The sequence below is a fragment of the Pholcus phalangioides genome, unplaced genomic scaffold (genome assembly GCF_987345545.1).
Source record: "Pholcus phalangioides strain wild (caught in Gottingen) unplaced genomic scaffold, Ppha-v1.0 ptg000013l_1, whole genome shotgun sequence".
Lineage (NCBI taxonomy): Eukaryota > Metazoa > Arthropoda > Arachnida > Araneae > Pholcidae > Pholcus > Pholcus phalangioides.
Genome location: NW_028301606.1, coordinates 21,958,617 through 21,974,469, shown reverse-complemented (window position 1 = coordinate 21,974,469; position 15,853 = coordinate 21,958,617). Strand labels below are relative to the sequence as shown.

Below are 15,853 nucleotides of genomic sequence, written 5' to 3'. Positions count from 1 at the left end.
AAAAGGTTTATTCAGTGATTGGGGGGCCATTCAAGTATTAAGTCATCCATGTGGGGGGGGGGGGGGGGTTTGAATAATGCTTACGTCATCAACCACCCTTTTTGAAAATATGAGTTGGGATTCAGAGGGGCAGAGCTGATGACGAAATTTTGCTGAAAAGGGGGGGGGGGGTCAAAAATGGCTGAAAATTTAAATTTGCTTACGTAATACTTGAACGGCCCCTTGTCAAAAATAAGGGTTTTTTTGTGATTTAAGTTTTGATCTAACACAAACTTGCACATGCAGTGATAATTTGCCAAAAAACATGTTATACACAGTTCAAAGTGATGTCTGCTCATAAAAAAATTGCAAAGGAAACAGCTGTTGGCTATAATGATAATATTGAGGTCACACTTTGCACAAACATGGCAGAGGAGCCAGCCTAGGGATTTTAGGAGAATAGACCCCAGCAAATTCAACATGCAAGTTACCATGTTTGTTGACAAGCACATTCGACTTTGACTAGCGGTAAAAAATACTCACAATTTGTGTGTTGCAATCTGTTTCAGAAGTTTTTTTGTTTGCTTGCTGAATAATAGATGACAGTATAGGTGCTATTTTTCTGTTTGAGAATTGAAGTTAGAGTTTCTGGATAGATGGCAGCAAAGCTATAGCATTTCAACACTGACTTCAATTGCATTAATATTTATAGGTCACCCGTACACACCTTTGATCAGGGATCCTAATTTTAAGGGAGAGCAAGGAATTTCTCAGAAATCTTAATTATCCTGTTAATTTTGCTTCAAAGAGAGAAAATGTTGCACTTTTAAGGTTCTTAATTTTATATTTTTGAAGGGTCTTGAACTGCTGAAGATGTTGATCTGTGAAGTCAAATATGCCAGAGTCCAGCAGATTCACAAAATTAGTTCATTTGCTATAAACCAGGGATCTTCAATTTATCACTGCAAATCATGGAGGTGAACAAATTTTAAATTGATGGGGGCGCCAAGATGATACAAAAATTCTAGTTACGGCCCTACTCTATACAATCATTCACTAACTGGTGTACTCGTACTCCCACAGTCAGTAATCTTCATGAAGCAATAAAATGAATATAAATGTAACCACCTCAACTTTAGCTAAAATTAAATCAATAGTTCATTTTCTATGCATACACCAACAGTTACAGTTTAAGGTTTGTGTGTGTGTTAAGAATAGTTTGATTTATATAAAAAAAATTCAAATCTCCTTCCCGATCATTAAGAGATTATTTTGATGCCGATGAAACAAAATGTGGCAAGAAAAGCTTATTAAAATTGAGAATTTTATTCCTAAAGTTTTTCTTATAAAGTGAATTTCCAAACTTTATACATCTTTGAATAACCGTGACAAGAATGCTCATCAGCAAACACCAGACTACATACAGTTCATTGGTTCAGAATAAATAGAGCTCAATGCAAAGAAAGATGTTTCAATTCTACAGGCGATTCCAACAGAAAAAAGAAAAGTGATTTATTGTTGCTTTTCTCCTAATTTATCCTTTAGACTTGCTGGCATCTCTGGTGGCGGTGGTCGGGGAAGACGCAGCCAAACTTTCACTGCATCATAAATGAACCATTGAAGGGCCGTCAATGTACCAATCATGATTATTCTTGGTGTCAGTCCTTTCCAGAGACCTTTGGAAATAAAATTTATACAAATCAATATCATGAAAGCAAGCATACTTCTGCAAAGCACACAAAAAATACATTCGAAAAACAATTTAAAGAGAAATACTGGCTCAAATGCAATACAGTCGTCCCTCGTATTTGTGGGGGTTATGTTCCAGGAATGACCACAAATAACCCAAACTCTAAAATTTCTTTTTTCAGGCATTCATTCATTTTTACAGTATCTGCTTTGTGTAGAACTAGGGGGCAATGATTTCTGGAAACAACGTCTGTTGGACGTTCCTCCTAAATTCCAGTTAACTTGTTAGAGTATTGTAATGAAGCTTCCTTTACCAATTGTTCTACATATGAAAAATGTACCTATTACATGGGGAAACAAGCACGGCTGATTTAAACTTATGAAACCTTTGCTATGTTGCTCATAATAAACTCGTCTTCAGATTCCCTATCTTGATGATCTTCATAAGGTATCACTACAGTTTCAAAAGCAGTCAACATGATTAATCTCTCCTCTGTGGATATCTGAATTGATATTAATTCTTTAATTTCTACAGTAAACCCTTCCTTCATTAACAATTCAGAAAAAGTGTTTTCATAGTCCATGCTTACGATTGTTCATACAAAATACTGCGATGACTCATTTTCATCAATACCTTGTGGATTTACAGATTAAATAATGACGGCTTTAGCGCGCAAGTTATGCAATACATAACTCTCACACCATTTTTTATAGTATCCACAGGAGAAAAAACAGCACTTTCCACATTAGAGACGTTGAACTAGGACTATATAACAGCAGGTGTAGCTGCAGCAACTGATGAGAGTTCATATAAAGAAATATGAACTCTTATCAGTTGCTGCAGCTACACCTGCTGTTATATAGTCCTACATCCACGTCTCTAATGTGGAAAGTGCTGTTTTTCTCCTGTGGATACTATAAAAAATGGTGTGAGAGTTATGTATTGCATAACTTGCACACTAAAGTCGTAATTATTTAATCTATAAATCCACAAGGTATTTGGCGGGGTGTGTTTGGTCTTCAAAGGTCAAAGTAATGAAGCTAACCTCTGCCAATATTTCAAATTTTTCTTGAAAGTTTTTTACCTTTAGAAACATTTGAAGTCTTAATATTTGAACAGTATAAATATTTTCAGAAGCACCAGAAAAAACCTCTGTTTAAAATTTTTTAAACACTTATTTAATATTATAACATTTTACTCTGATAAAATTACTTCAAGTGTTTTATAAAAAAACGGAAGGACACCACAAATACCAAGGTATATACCGACTGTATAGTGAAACCTGTTTGAAAAAGAAAAGATTGAAATGAACTTCCATTTTAGACAGGTCTCCATTTTATAGAAGTTCTGTCAATGATTACTGCTTTTGATGTGTGCACACACACCATCTCTATTACATTCAAGACAAGTTTCTGTCTTAAAATAGATTGCACATAAGTCATGGAAATAACTCAGAGAAATCTTTCCAAAATGGCTTTCACCTGTAAAAGTTCAAATACTTCACTGAGTTTACGAGCTACTTGCTGGTACTGAAGTCACTGTGCAATAGTTGTCTGGAGAACCCAATGCTTGTTCTGCTAACTTCAATGAAATTAAATGGTGGGCAACTTGTGTCTACTTGATCTTATTTTGCAAACTCCCCATCCCCAAAGCAGAATATACCGAAATCTGCAATGTACAGTACAGAACAATTTGGAATAATTTTAAGAAAAAAATGTAGAATGCAATATTATAGGGATTTTAACGGCAGCACATTTCCACTCAACTGCAGAACCACTCGTTGGAGAACAATGCAAAACATTCTGCTTTGGGGCTCACTATATAAAATATGGATGGAGAACTTTTCTCTCTACTTGCTTTGCCTGGGAAACAAAATGTGTAATTGAAATTTGCTGGGCCAGCTGCAACCTGCTCACCAGCTACTTTACTCATTGTGCAGTCACATGGGCAGGGCAGTCTACTTGCGCTGGAGATCCTACAGGCAGAACAGTCATGGTTGGCTGAAGTTGGTTTCTGGGATTTTCCAACTTCGAGGTGTTCAAGCCAATCTGACATTTAACAAATTTTCCCATAACAGTGCAATCAGGCCTACAACATTCAAAATTCAAGCATAATATAAAGCAGGAAAATTTAAATGTTGTATGGCAGCTATTTAAACACTTAACAGTCCATTTTACAAAAACATACTTCACATTAGTTTCACAACAAATAACACATTCAGACATGTGTCAATTCATTAGAAGCTCCTCAAAGTAACATTTACAAGGGTAGCTACTTTACATGCTGGGAAAAAAGTAATCTCATCCAATGTAACTGAGAGCCTACTGAGAATAATAAAATATATAATCAGGTTTTCCTTCTTGTTACGAAATATCTATCGGCGATTCACGGAAGTCAATTTTCTGATACATATACCTCAGATTACAATCACAAATTAGTGTTTCAGTGAGATACAAGTAGCTAATTGAAGTGTTTTATTAAAGTGTTGTACCACCAGTAAAAAGATTAAAGTAGATGTATGAGGAGGAAAAAATAATGCAAAAGCACTATTAACTTTCACATCATTTCCCTTCTCAGGACTTTACTGTTACATGCTTTGACTCACTCATCTTGGACAGCAAAGTTGCCATATGACAACAACCAAGATCAGCTTAAGTAACATGTATAAATGATATGATTTAATGAAGCAATTGGGAAACACATACAAAAAAAACTTCATGTGTAGGGGACTAATTCTTGTATATGAAAATTAAATAAATATAACCCAGTAACAAGTTTCAGCAAATTTCTTATGATTAATTGATAAGATGGTTTGCATCAGGCATCAAATGAAAAGGTGACGAAAGCTAAAAAAATGAACATATTTGCACGAAATAAAAAACAGTGTATGCCATGGATATTAAATGTTGCACTGCTTGTGATGTTAAACAATACATTATTTAGGCTAGCTGTGCAGTTAACTTCTAAAGCTTCAACTTGATCATTTTCATCAATGATGACCAAAAACAAGCTACTGATTGAGCTCCTTAAACAAAGCCCTGCCTGCCAATAATCAGTTATATTCGTTACGAAACAATACAGTTTGTTAATTTTCTGTATGGTTGAGTTTGAGTATTCGTATCATGCCAAATTTAACTGGGAAGTAAGGAACCACCAGACCCACAGTCACCCCATTACTTCCACTTGTTTGCTGCCAAACCTTTTTCAAAAATGATTTGAAAAACTTCCAAGGATGCAGAGGTAGAAAATTGGTTGTTCTCACAGCCCATGGCTTTCTTTAAGAAGGCTATGCACCAGCTTTCTCCGTCTTCATGCCCAAGATGAGCTTTCAACTGGTATGCTCATTTTATTACGCAAATTCCGACCACCTTCCCCATTTGATCAATCCTTATAAAAATTTAAAAAATTGTATGAAAAGAATATTTTTACGAAAGCACTGTAACTTTCATATCATTTCCCTTCTCAGGACTTTACTGTTACATGTTTTGACTCACTAATCTTGGATAGCAAAGTTGCCATATGACAATGACCAAGACTAGCTTAAGTAACATGTAGAATGCCAAGGTTTTATATCTTGCAGCCTACATTATATTATAATGCAATAGACAAAATTACCCTTCATTCCTAGCTTCTTGGCAGCTTCAACAGCAGTGCTGCCCTTATCTTGATTCAACTTAGATACAACGGTATCAGCCGGATGAGAAACAATCGCACAGAAAACACCGGCTAGAAAAATGAAATGAATATTTATAAATGAATTCGGAACCCAATTATTAATTAATCAACAACATATTAAATACTCAAATTACTTATGAACAAATTTATTTCAATACAAAACATACCGATATAACCAGCAGCAAAGGTAACAATTAGTTGCTCAGACTTGGAACACTGATCTCTAGGTTTTGGTACTACATGTTTATACAGTGCCTCAACTGTACGCTCAAAGCAAGCAAACTTCATCATTGTGTACGGAATTTGTCGCATCCACAATGGAGAGAGACCTTTATAAAGCCTAAATGTATATAAAGTATACATTATAATGTATAAAAGTATACATTATTTTATGACCAAAAACTTACAGAACAATTTTCTAGAATAAAACTGCTGAGATTAAATTAATTATTTTTGTAAGAAAGAGTTTTTAATCTTTTAAAAGTTTTAAAATGATCTTTTGCCCAATATAATCAAAGGAAATAACTATAAAGGCAAATATGATTATATCTTCTTTGATTAACATCAGGCAAAGGATTGTAACTTTTACATATTTTAGATGGCAACAGATCTATTGTGATGAATTTTTAATATTTTTCCAGTATGTAAAAACCAATGCCTTTATCAATGCGTGGGGATACATGATAAATCGTGCATATAAAAGGATGATTCTAGTTACAAGGGTCATTTCATAATAATGCATGGGTTGGTAACACTGCGAGGTGAATGAGACAATGATCATGAAAATTACATCAATGGTCGTTCAAGGCTTGAGAAAGTATGTTTTTGTTTAATCTATAGAATAATTTTTTTAATAATGCGAGTCAGAAATGCAGCCTGCACTGATCTACCGTGACTATCACTGTGGCCCACATCTCCTGAGATGAACCAGCTTATATCCCCTAGGGGGACAGAGCGTGGGGCCACAGTTGGTCTGGAGGTACTATATGACTATTGATGATCAAAGATTGTACCATAAGATTGACACTTAGGTGGCAAAAACCAGATATATCCAGTGCTTCAAGTGAAGTTTACGGTCAATTAACAGTGAACCGTAGTATATTCTCTCGCCAGGCTAATCGTTTTCATGAAGATTGTTTACGCATAAATAACCCAAGACCAGGACAGCAAAAAACATCAACAGGTGAACAAAGTGTTAAACTTGTGACAGATGTACTGGAAGGAGATAGTCGCGCGACATGCAAGAAAATTTCCGAAACCACAAAAATTTCACCAACATCATTTTTTAATTCTGACATTTGAACAACAGAAGAATTCACAAAACCCGACCTCAATTACTTGATGCCAATCCTATCATTCTCCATGGCAATGCTCGCCTGCACATCAGAAACATTGCAAATGAAAAAATTCACAAATACGGCTGGGAAGTGTTACCTCATGCACCATCCAGTCCGGATACGAAAAGTCCATTATTTTTTTACTTATTCCCGAAGTCGGGAAGGAAAAAAACCTATACACTGCTTAGTTTTTCTTTTCTGGAAGAGCTTTCTGCAGTCGTGACGCAAGCTATTCACTAGATCAGTGATTCCCAACGTGGGCGCTAACGCTTCCTTGGGAGCAGTGGAATGTTCCAGGGGGGCAGTAGAAGCTACGGATACGATCCTATAGGTTATATTGCGTTGGGAAACCTTTCCCCAACCTTTGCGAGTGGGCGTAGATCAACACGCCCCCCCCCCACCAGCACTCAATGCTGGGCATGATTGGCCAACTGCTTTTGGAGAAGTCGTGTGCGCCATGCATTTTGCCGATCTACTTTTAACTTTTGTTGTGTTTTCTTTTCTTTCTCCTTATGCAAAATGACAAAAATACGTGGATATACAGATGATCCATCATGCTAAGAAAACAAATGTGTAGTATATATAGTTACGCATGTCTGCAGACGTGAAATTGTCCTGTACAGCTCAAGTGACGCAAAAAAAAACCTGTTCCTAGAAAAGCCTGGCTTGAATGTTATTTAGACCTTTGCAAGATTTGATATTTTTTTTTTTGTTTGAAGACATACTATAAAAAAAATCAGAAAACTTTTTGTCATCCTTAGACTATAATTTAACAATCACATAGAAAACTTCTGGCATCAATACAAATTTTTTAGTCAACCTGGCATGCCCTGTAATAAAGGTTTTCAAAATACTTCTGGAAACTACAACACAATGCCAAACTAAATTTTCCCTATCACAGACTATTTTTGATGTGACCATCCAATTTTTACATTTAAAATATTCAGATGTGAACAAAATAAAAAGACCAAATTCTTTTTTCAAGTTCTAGGAAATTAGTCAAATGAAAATCAAAAACAGTCTTACAACAATGCAATTTGTAAAAAGGAATCAAATTGGCCTTGAACCAATCTCCTTGAAATTATCAGCAAAGGCTCCAAAAGTCACCAGAATGATTCATATAAAAATCCTCACCCTCTAATGCCTTCATCTTTCACAATATCGGGTAAAACTTTCCTCAGAAGAGGCGAACAGCCAGGTTGAGTTTGAATGCGAACTTTACATGCTTCTAATGGGCAAAGGGCAATATCTGCAAAAAATTCAGCTGACGCACTTGCTGCTAAATATAAAGATGTTCTCCATGTATAAGACAATTCCTAGACAGAAAAAGACCCCAGTTTTAATATTTTTTACACTATGATTGAAATTATTTTTTAAAAATGCAAAGCAAAATAGATTTTCAAAAACAGTTCACTTGAAAAAGAAACAAATTAGTTTTTGAAAATTATACTGAAATACAAAAAAGAAAACCAAAAACATTAACAATTTTTTTTCTACAATACGGTACCGTACCATACAAGCTCTGCCAAAAAATTCAGTTAAATCTCCCCTTACGGGATAGAAATAAACTGTATAATATAGTTATGTTTAGATTTTCACAACTAAAACAGCCACCTAGTTGTATATATGTGAATAAAATTGTTTTAATTCCAGGCCTGGTAAAACCCTGCCTGTTACATAACTCCCAAGGACAACTGTGATTCATTTTTGTTTGAAAATATGAACTTTTTTCTGCGCCCCAGGTAAAACATGCATCCAGTCACACAACAAGATTATCTCCTATTACAAGATTTAAGGCAAAAATTTACAGAATTACCACGCCATGATATTGATTTAACTTGATATACATATATCTGATTTAAACACGACACATTTTCCTCCACATAATCTACAGATTGTAAATTGAAACATTTTATGAATTTCTTTGTGCCTATTACATACTGCAGCATATTATTTGCAGCTGGTTTTTCTGGAAGGTTGAAATAGATGTCAAAATTCTATTTGCAAAATATAATTTTTAAACATGTAAAACAACAGATTGAGCAAAGTCAACATCTTTTCCACAAAAATGTGTCAAACAACCCTGTCTTCCATACCTCTAGATTTCATTTCTGAGAAATAAAATTTACATATACATATAATATACAAGAAATTCTGGTAATATAAAATTCCTCATTTCACTGTCTTACAAGAACTTAAACTCTCATAAACTGTAATGAAACTCACATCTCCAAGGAGTCCACTGTATATTTTTTTGAATACTTCATAGAAACCAAACTTTCCAAGACCCTGAAGAGAATATCCTATAGCTGTCGGCGCCCAGCCTTTTCCCAAACCTCTGAAACCGTCTTCTTTTACAGTTACTGAAAAGCCATTGACGATACTCTTGTACTTTGTGGGATTTGTCTGGAATAAAAATAATGTAGATCAAACTATATACCATAAATCAAAACACTTGCAGATATTACAAAGTTAAATGTGCTCACTTCATTACCTATAAAATTCTGAAATAATTTAAATTATAAGGAATGATGAATATTTCTAGCAAACCAAAAATTTGATACAGTGAAACCTGTATGAAATGGAACTTCAAGATACTACTACTAAACCAGACATGCACCATGTCTATATTCCTCTGCAGATCTTCTAACGAATAGGTACATGTTGGAATGTATGTACAGCAAACCTTCCATGTTGTTTGCTTCTGTGTAATGCTTGTTATATGTAGTGCTGCCATCCACAATTACTTTTTTAAACTACGAGTTTTTCTCAACTCGTGAGTGAAATGTAATGAATGAATAATTGTAACGTTGTAGGCCTGTTGCTCTCTGCTGCAAGACTAATGGGGAGATCGGCTTGCATTCACGCCTTGAAGTTGGGAACCGAAGAAAGTCAACCTCAACCGACCACCACTGCAGCAATAGTGAGGTTTCAACACAGATCCACACAATGCGAGTCCATCACTATGACCACCACAGCAGCGATGCCAAGAGATGCCATATTCCGTTTCAGACAGATTTCCATTTCATAAAAGGTGCAAACAAAAGCACTAAACATTGAACAAACTATAGTTTGATTCTATTTAAGACAGGTTTCACTGTTTTCGAATAGGGAAAATTCATTTTCCTCTTCAAATACCAAAACTACATTAATTTTAAATTAATCTGACAACTTAAAAAAATATATATTCCATCAAAATATGCATTCAGCCTGTAAAAAATAATCCTGAGGAAAATATGGCAAAAAGTAAGAAAGTTTGTGGCCTAGCACATTGTTCACGAGCTGAAACAATGGCAAAATTCAGGAAATAAATTTTAATCAAGACATGCTAATAGTTAATAATGTGTTTACCATCCTGTGCTTAAACCAGAACAAAGATTATTACCATTGATAAAAAATTATAATTTGTTAAAATGCTCAACATTTTGACCAGTACTGGACAAATTGCAAAAAAAAATCTAGGTGCCAGAACAACTTTTTCAACACCAAAAAATTTATACCTGAAGAAAAACGTCCAAAAAATACTTCTTTTAATTTTTTTTCAAGGCATAGTGACCCTCTTTCACGTTGGCAGATATGCCGCTACAAATTCCAAATATTTCTTACTGCTCTTAGCCTGAAATTCAGTAACTACACAAAGAAAATTTCAGATGCCAATAGCAATTTTTTAGTCACCAAGGTGACCTGAAATTTGTCCAGCCCTGATTTAGACCACAGATTCTTCATATTAGGGAACTTTATTTTCTATGAATATTTCAAAAAAATTTGTTCAGCAACAACAAAGTCTAAAAATATACCTGAATACGGCATTTAACAAGATCTAGAGGTACGACTGCAGTATGAGTGATTCCACAACTAAGAATACCGCCAAACCCACATAATGCATAATACTTCATGGAACCATATTCACAACTCTCCTCTGAAATTAGACAAACAATAAAATTATACGAATATAATTTTAACATACTCCTAAAAAAGAATGATTCTAAATTTGAACCTTTCGAATTTTTTTTCCCGATTTCCGCCTGCCCAAAAACTTTTACAAAAAATATGTATCTTGCCTTTTTCCTGAGCTTATCCTAAATATTTTAGATTTCATACAATCATTTCTGTTTTTCAATTCACTAGGAACGTTATCATATACAATAATGCATATTAGACTGTGCAGATGAGAGATACAGATGCAAAGAAAAATGGAAAAATTAGAGATCTTGGAGCTCCCAGATGCCCTGTATAAAAAAAAAGATTCCCAATTTGTACATATACTGGCATACATAAAGAGGGAGATGTGTGGGATAAATCATATTTTCTATAGTTATTGGAACCTTGTTTGACCCAAATCATCCAGCAGAGCTAGAAAGGCTAGCTTACATGGGTTAAGTAATTTAGTAGTTTTCACATCAAGTACTTTATATATATAGGCTGATATATATTATACTATAAAAGTTCTCTTATAAAACTTAAATGTAACCAATAAGCTGATTGGTGGGTTACTAGGGCTTAACCAATTCCAGGCACCAGAGTAACTACAGAAATCAGTATTAGCACAACTATAATTTTTATATGCAAATTCTAAATTGGAGTCCAAAACGATGCAAAATTTTCCAATTTCATTACGTTTTTAAAAAATGAAAAGAAGTTTTAGAAGAGTCAGAAAAAAGCATTTATAGGACCATGTCTGAGCAAAAACCATACTTGGCTCCTAAGAAATCTGGCTAGCGTCTGAATATTTAATTTGTCGAGCCATGGCTGTTTACACGGGCTTAGTACATGATTAAACACACAAGTAGAATAGACAACTAAGAATTGTCTTTTTTTTACAGTGGGCACTATGCAAATGAGCATTTACTTATTTATATTGGGACACTTTTTAGATTACTTGACATAAAATTTAACTTGCTTAATCACTAACTTGTGTATATAGACCTTGAGGAAGACAAAAAAAAATAAATATTGCTGGCAACAAATTTAAAACGTATCACTTATAAAATGGCACTTTGAACATAGGGGTGCCCCACTCCCCACCAAAGCAGAATGTGCCGAAATCTGTGATGTGCAGCGCAGAACAATTAGTGATACTGCAGAACAATTTTGAATTTAAAATGGTGCAGAAAATGTTATTATGGGGCTTTTTGCTGCAGAACATTTCTAGTCAGCAGAGGGCTCGTTGCAGAACAATGCAAAACATTGTTTTTTGGGGGAGAAAAAGATAAGGCCCCCCCCCCCACCTGAGTCTTAGTTATGATCATGCCTTCCCATTTTTTTGTACCTACTAATAGGTTTAGACCATAGTTTCCTAAACCTTTTGTTCCATCACCCCTTCTTCAGAAATGTTTTCCCTCTCATCATCCCCCCCCTCCCAACTCCAGCGAACCCATAGGATCCTATGTTATAACTGTAGTTTCTATCGCCCCATGGACCATTCCATCGCCCACTAAAGGGGCAATATTGCCTATATTGGGAAGCACTGGCTTGGACCAATCCCATGAACTGATTTGGAAACTGTCCTGTATCCCCAGCACTGTTTTTGAGATAGTCCTGCATCCTGGCAACCTTTTGACATCCCAATTGCAACAGCGTAATAAAGGAGTTGAATGTTTTGGAACAGCTATAGATAGTATATAAAGCTATAATTAGGGGATTAGGCTTAGGTCACCATAGGTTGGGTATTTTCATGGTTTGTAACGTGTTTCAATAGGGATGCACATTAGTGTTTCTTGCAATGCTGTATAAGGGATCCAACTAGCTGATAGAAAAAAAAAAAAAAAGTGAAAATTTACACATTCATGTTTCTGGCAGATGGGAACTATATTTTAAATCTTGATCCTTTAATTAGCCTAAGAACGTTTTGATTACTATTGTTTTTATCTTTTTTTGGTTTAGCAGTTGTAATATAATCTTTTTTGACAATGTATTGCCAACTTTTATATTTTTGGCAAAAAAAATCCAAAAACAAATCTTTCACTCTTAGCAACTTTTCGTCATGTTTTTGGACATTTTGAAGAAAAAAATTGCCAAAAAGGGATTGTACTAAAGCTCTTTCCCGTAAGACAGATATGTAACGGGTGCCCCCGATGTTTATTCTGTGTACGGTGAAACAAGAAGTGATGTCACTTTCTGGGTGTCCATTCTGAGAGTTAATGTCCATTGGTGACAAGTAAATGTTCCAGGACTGATAAATAACAACTCTGGCTAACATCCACTATTGTTCCTGCATTGTTCTGTAACAAGCCCCGGGCTGACTGGTAATGCCCTAAAGTTGAAATTCCCATAATGTTTTCTATACTTTACTCAAAATTCTTTCAGATTGTTCTGCAGTAGAGAACTGATTGTTCCCAACGCATGTCATAGATTTCTGCATATTCTGCTTTAAGGATGTGAAGGTTGATAGTTTGAATCCCACTCATATATAACTAGTTAATTTTTTTCCTCTTTTACTTTCATCTCCAATTTTTTAAAATGATTATCAATTTACTATAATTTTTTTTTTTCACTCATATTCAAAGCTGATATTAAACATCCAGTCAGCTGCAAAGAGTTGCTTTGGTGCGAAGCTTGATGACAATTTATTCACTTTCAAATGCTTATATTCGGGGGTAGCAGATCAGCTAGTGAAGTACTCCCACTGGCCCCGCACGAGCTGTCATGGGAAAGTAAAAGCAAAATTTCACACTAATTACAATAAAGATGTGATACTTATGATTTATCATTTTCAAAAGATACGACAAGCCAATAACACGACTTAATTAAATTTGCCGAACATTGAATAAATGTCCAGCATGTATCCTCTGCTTGAAAATTTTATTTAAAAAAAGAAGCTAATAATGAAAATACCCTTAAGATGTAATTTTAATCAATTTCTGCTAATTTAAATGCTTTTTGAAAGTTGGAAATTTTGTTTCTCCAGAAGAGATAAACTTTGTGGCACCCCCTCAAACATTTCGTGCCCTTTCCAAAAATCATTCCCATGCACTTCCCTACTCTAACTGAATTGTATATGCACTATAAACTTAGGATTTAAAACTCATCTATTGGCCCCAAAGCAGAATGTGCCAAAATCTGTGACGTACGTCGCAGAATCAGCGCTACTACAGAACAATTTGGAAAAATTTTAAGAAAAAGGGCAGAAAACAATATCACATGTCTGGGAATTTTTACCATAGTAAATTTCCAGTCAGCTGAGGGCTCGTCGTAGAACAGTGCTAAACATTTTGCTTTGGGGGTCTATTGGAAATCTTAAATTATATGTGAGAAACACAATGAATTTAATACTTGTTAAACTGGGTTTTCCTGGGAGAAGTTTCTTTGTGTCCCATGAAACCTGAATCCCCAGTGCGACACGATATCCCTCACCAAAGGAAGAAATACACGTGTTTTCCTACGGAGCGCAATACGCCTCACACAAGCGATTTGTGTCAGGCATGGTTGGCCGACTGCTTCCGGAGTAATCAAATGCGTCGACTGGAGCAAGTAGATGACAGAACAGCTGAAGCGCCAGGCTGGGAAAACAAACATGTAGCATGACAAAGTTACTGCACGTTTTTACCCTCACATAAGGGTCCTATTTGGCTCAAGCGATACAAAAAAAAAAAAAAAACTTCCTAGGAAAGCCCAGCATTACAGTTTTCAAAAAAAGACAACTTGTTTTAATTTAATGACTTATTATTTAGTAACTGCAATTGCTATGAAACACTCACGTGAAACTAGACTTTATCCAAAGACAAATCCGTTTAAATGAAATATAAGTATTGGAATTACAAGTAAACATACAATTCATACACGGTATAGATTTTTCAAGAAAGAAATCATATCTCACCTACAGCAGAAGCCGCTGCTATGGTTCGACCAGGGAAAGGGGACAGCATGTTGGTGATTTGAGGTCGAAGTTCACCACCTTGACCGGCTTCGCACCGAGCATGGAAAGGCCCGTTCTTGAACGTCTCGAACAACGACAAAGGCATCTTTATCCGGAATACTTTAAAAGATAATCACACCAATAATTACGCTATTATAAAATATTTATACTGATAAAAAATGTAAACTAGACATCAGCCAAGCATGATTACTTACAATATGGCGGTTCTGGGGGCAGTAAAAGGACAGACAAAGGTGTTGCCAGATCTTTATATGATATGTGTATAAAATATTATTTTTATCTTTTCATCATTTAACGACTTGAATTCTGATTATGAAAAGGTGTATATTACTAATTTTAGTTATTTTTTAATAGGTTTCTGCGTAATTTTTATAATAGGCATCAATCAATATGATGTGCAATCAAAAATGTTTCCCAAAGAGAATCTAGTATCAATGTTCGGTTACATATAGCAAATATTTTAGTCATTTATAGTAGAGTTAATTGAATTATTTTACATTAAAAAATTAGTGAATTAACTATTTAAAATTTTTAAGTCTAAATCTGTGGAGAAATATATACATGGCAAAGTTTCAAAAACTTGGTACCCGATATATGTTAGTGATATCTGGCAACTTACACTCGACCCTCAGACTCCATTGCAACGTGACCTTTTTAAGAGCCGGAGAGTCGTTAGATTTCCTCGTTGTCGATAATTTCCATTACTCTACTTCAACATCACCATGAGTTTCTTCACTCTGTCCAGAATGGGAATGTGCTCAGCTGCGTCTCCGATATGCAAAAGCCTTGCATCTAATGGACTTCGTGGATTCGCTAGACCCCTGAGTACAGTCTTCTTCACCGACAAGCAGCAGCCATGTTTGTCGTCGGCGGCGGCGCCCAAGATGACCTTCCTGGGTGGTTCATCTCCGACGATGCAACAACTGTTCCCTTCGACCCGTAGTTTCCAAACCACTGCTGTTCAGAAAGATATCGACTCTGCCGCAAAGTTCATCGGGGCTGGAGCGGCCACCGTGGGCGTTGCAGGATCCGGAGCTGGTATCGGGACCGTATTCGGCAGCCTTATCATCGGCTATGCCAGGAATCCATCGCTCAAGCAACAACTCTTCTCCTACGCTATCCTTGGATTCGCCTTGTCCGAAGCCATGGGACTGTTCTGTTTGATGATGGCATTTTTACTGTTGTTCGCTTTCTAGAATGTACTGCTAGAAAAAAAAAAACTTTCTTTTGTTAGGCTAAATAATGTCGATGGAGTCTCTCATGTAGCATCTATGAAAATACAGTGATTAATTGATA

At 35.5% G+C, this 15,853-nt stretch overlaps 2 protein-coding genes across 2 annotated transcripts; one reads left to right on the top strand and one right to left on the bottom strand.

Moving 5' to 3' along the window:
* Positions 1-1,284: 1,284 nt before the first annotated feature.
* LOC149078771 (solute carrier family 25 member 3-like) lies at positions 1,285-14,794 on the bottom strand. Its single transcript, XM_089240882.1, has 8 exons — positions 14,752-14,794; positions 14,498-14,656; positions 10,479-10,600; positions 8,908-9,087; positions 7,816-7,997; positions 5,512-5,684; positions 5,285-5,395; positions 1,285-1,655 (listed from the first exon to the last, which is right to left on the bottom strand). Exons 2-8 carry the CDS (start codon positions 14,640-14,642, stop codon positions 1,492-1,494), a joined length of 1,077 nt encoding a protein of 358 aa, XP_089097008.1. The 5' UTR covers positions 14,643-14,656; positions 14,752-14,794; the 3' UTR covers positions 1,285-1,491.
* A 381-nt stretch (positions 14,795-15,175) lies between these two features.
* On the top strand, positions 15,176-15,853 carry ATPsynC (ATP synthase, subunit C). The gene has a single exon (XM_089240881.1). It carries the CDS (start codon positions 15,280-15,282, stop codon positions 15,751-15,753), a length of 474 nt encoding a protein of 157 aa, XP_089097007.1. The 5' UTR covers positions 15,176-15,279; the 3' UTR covers positions 15,754-15,853.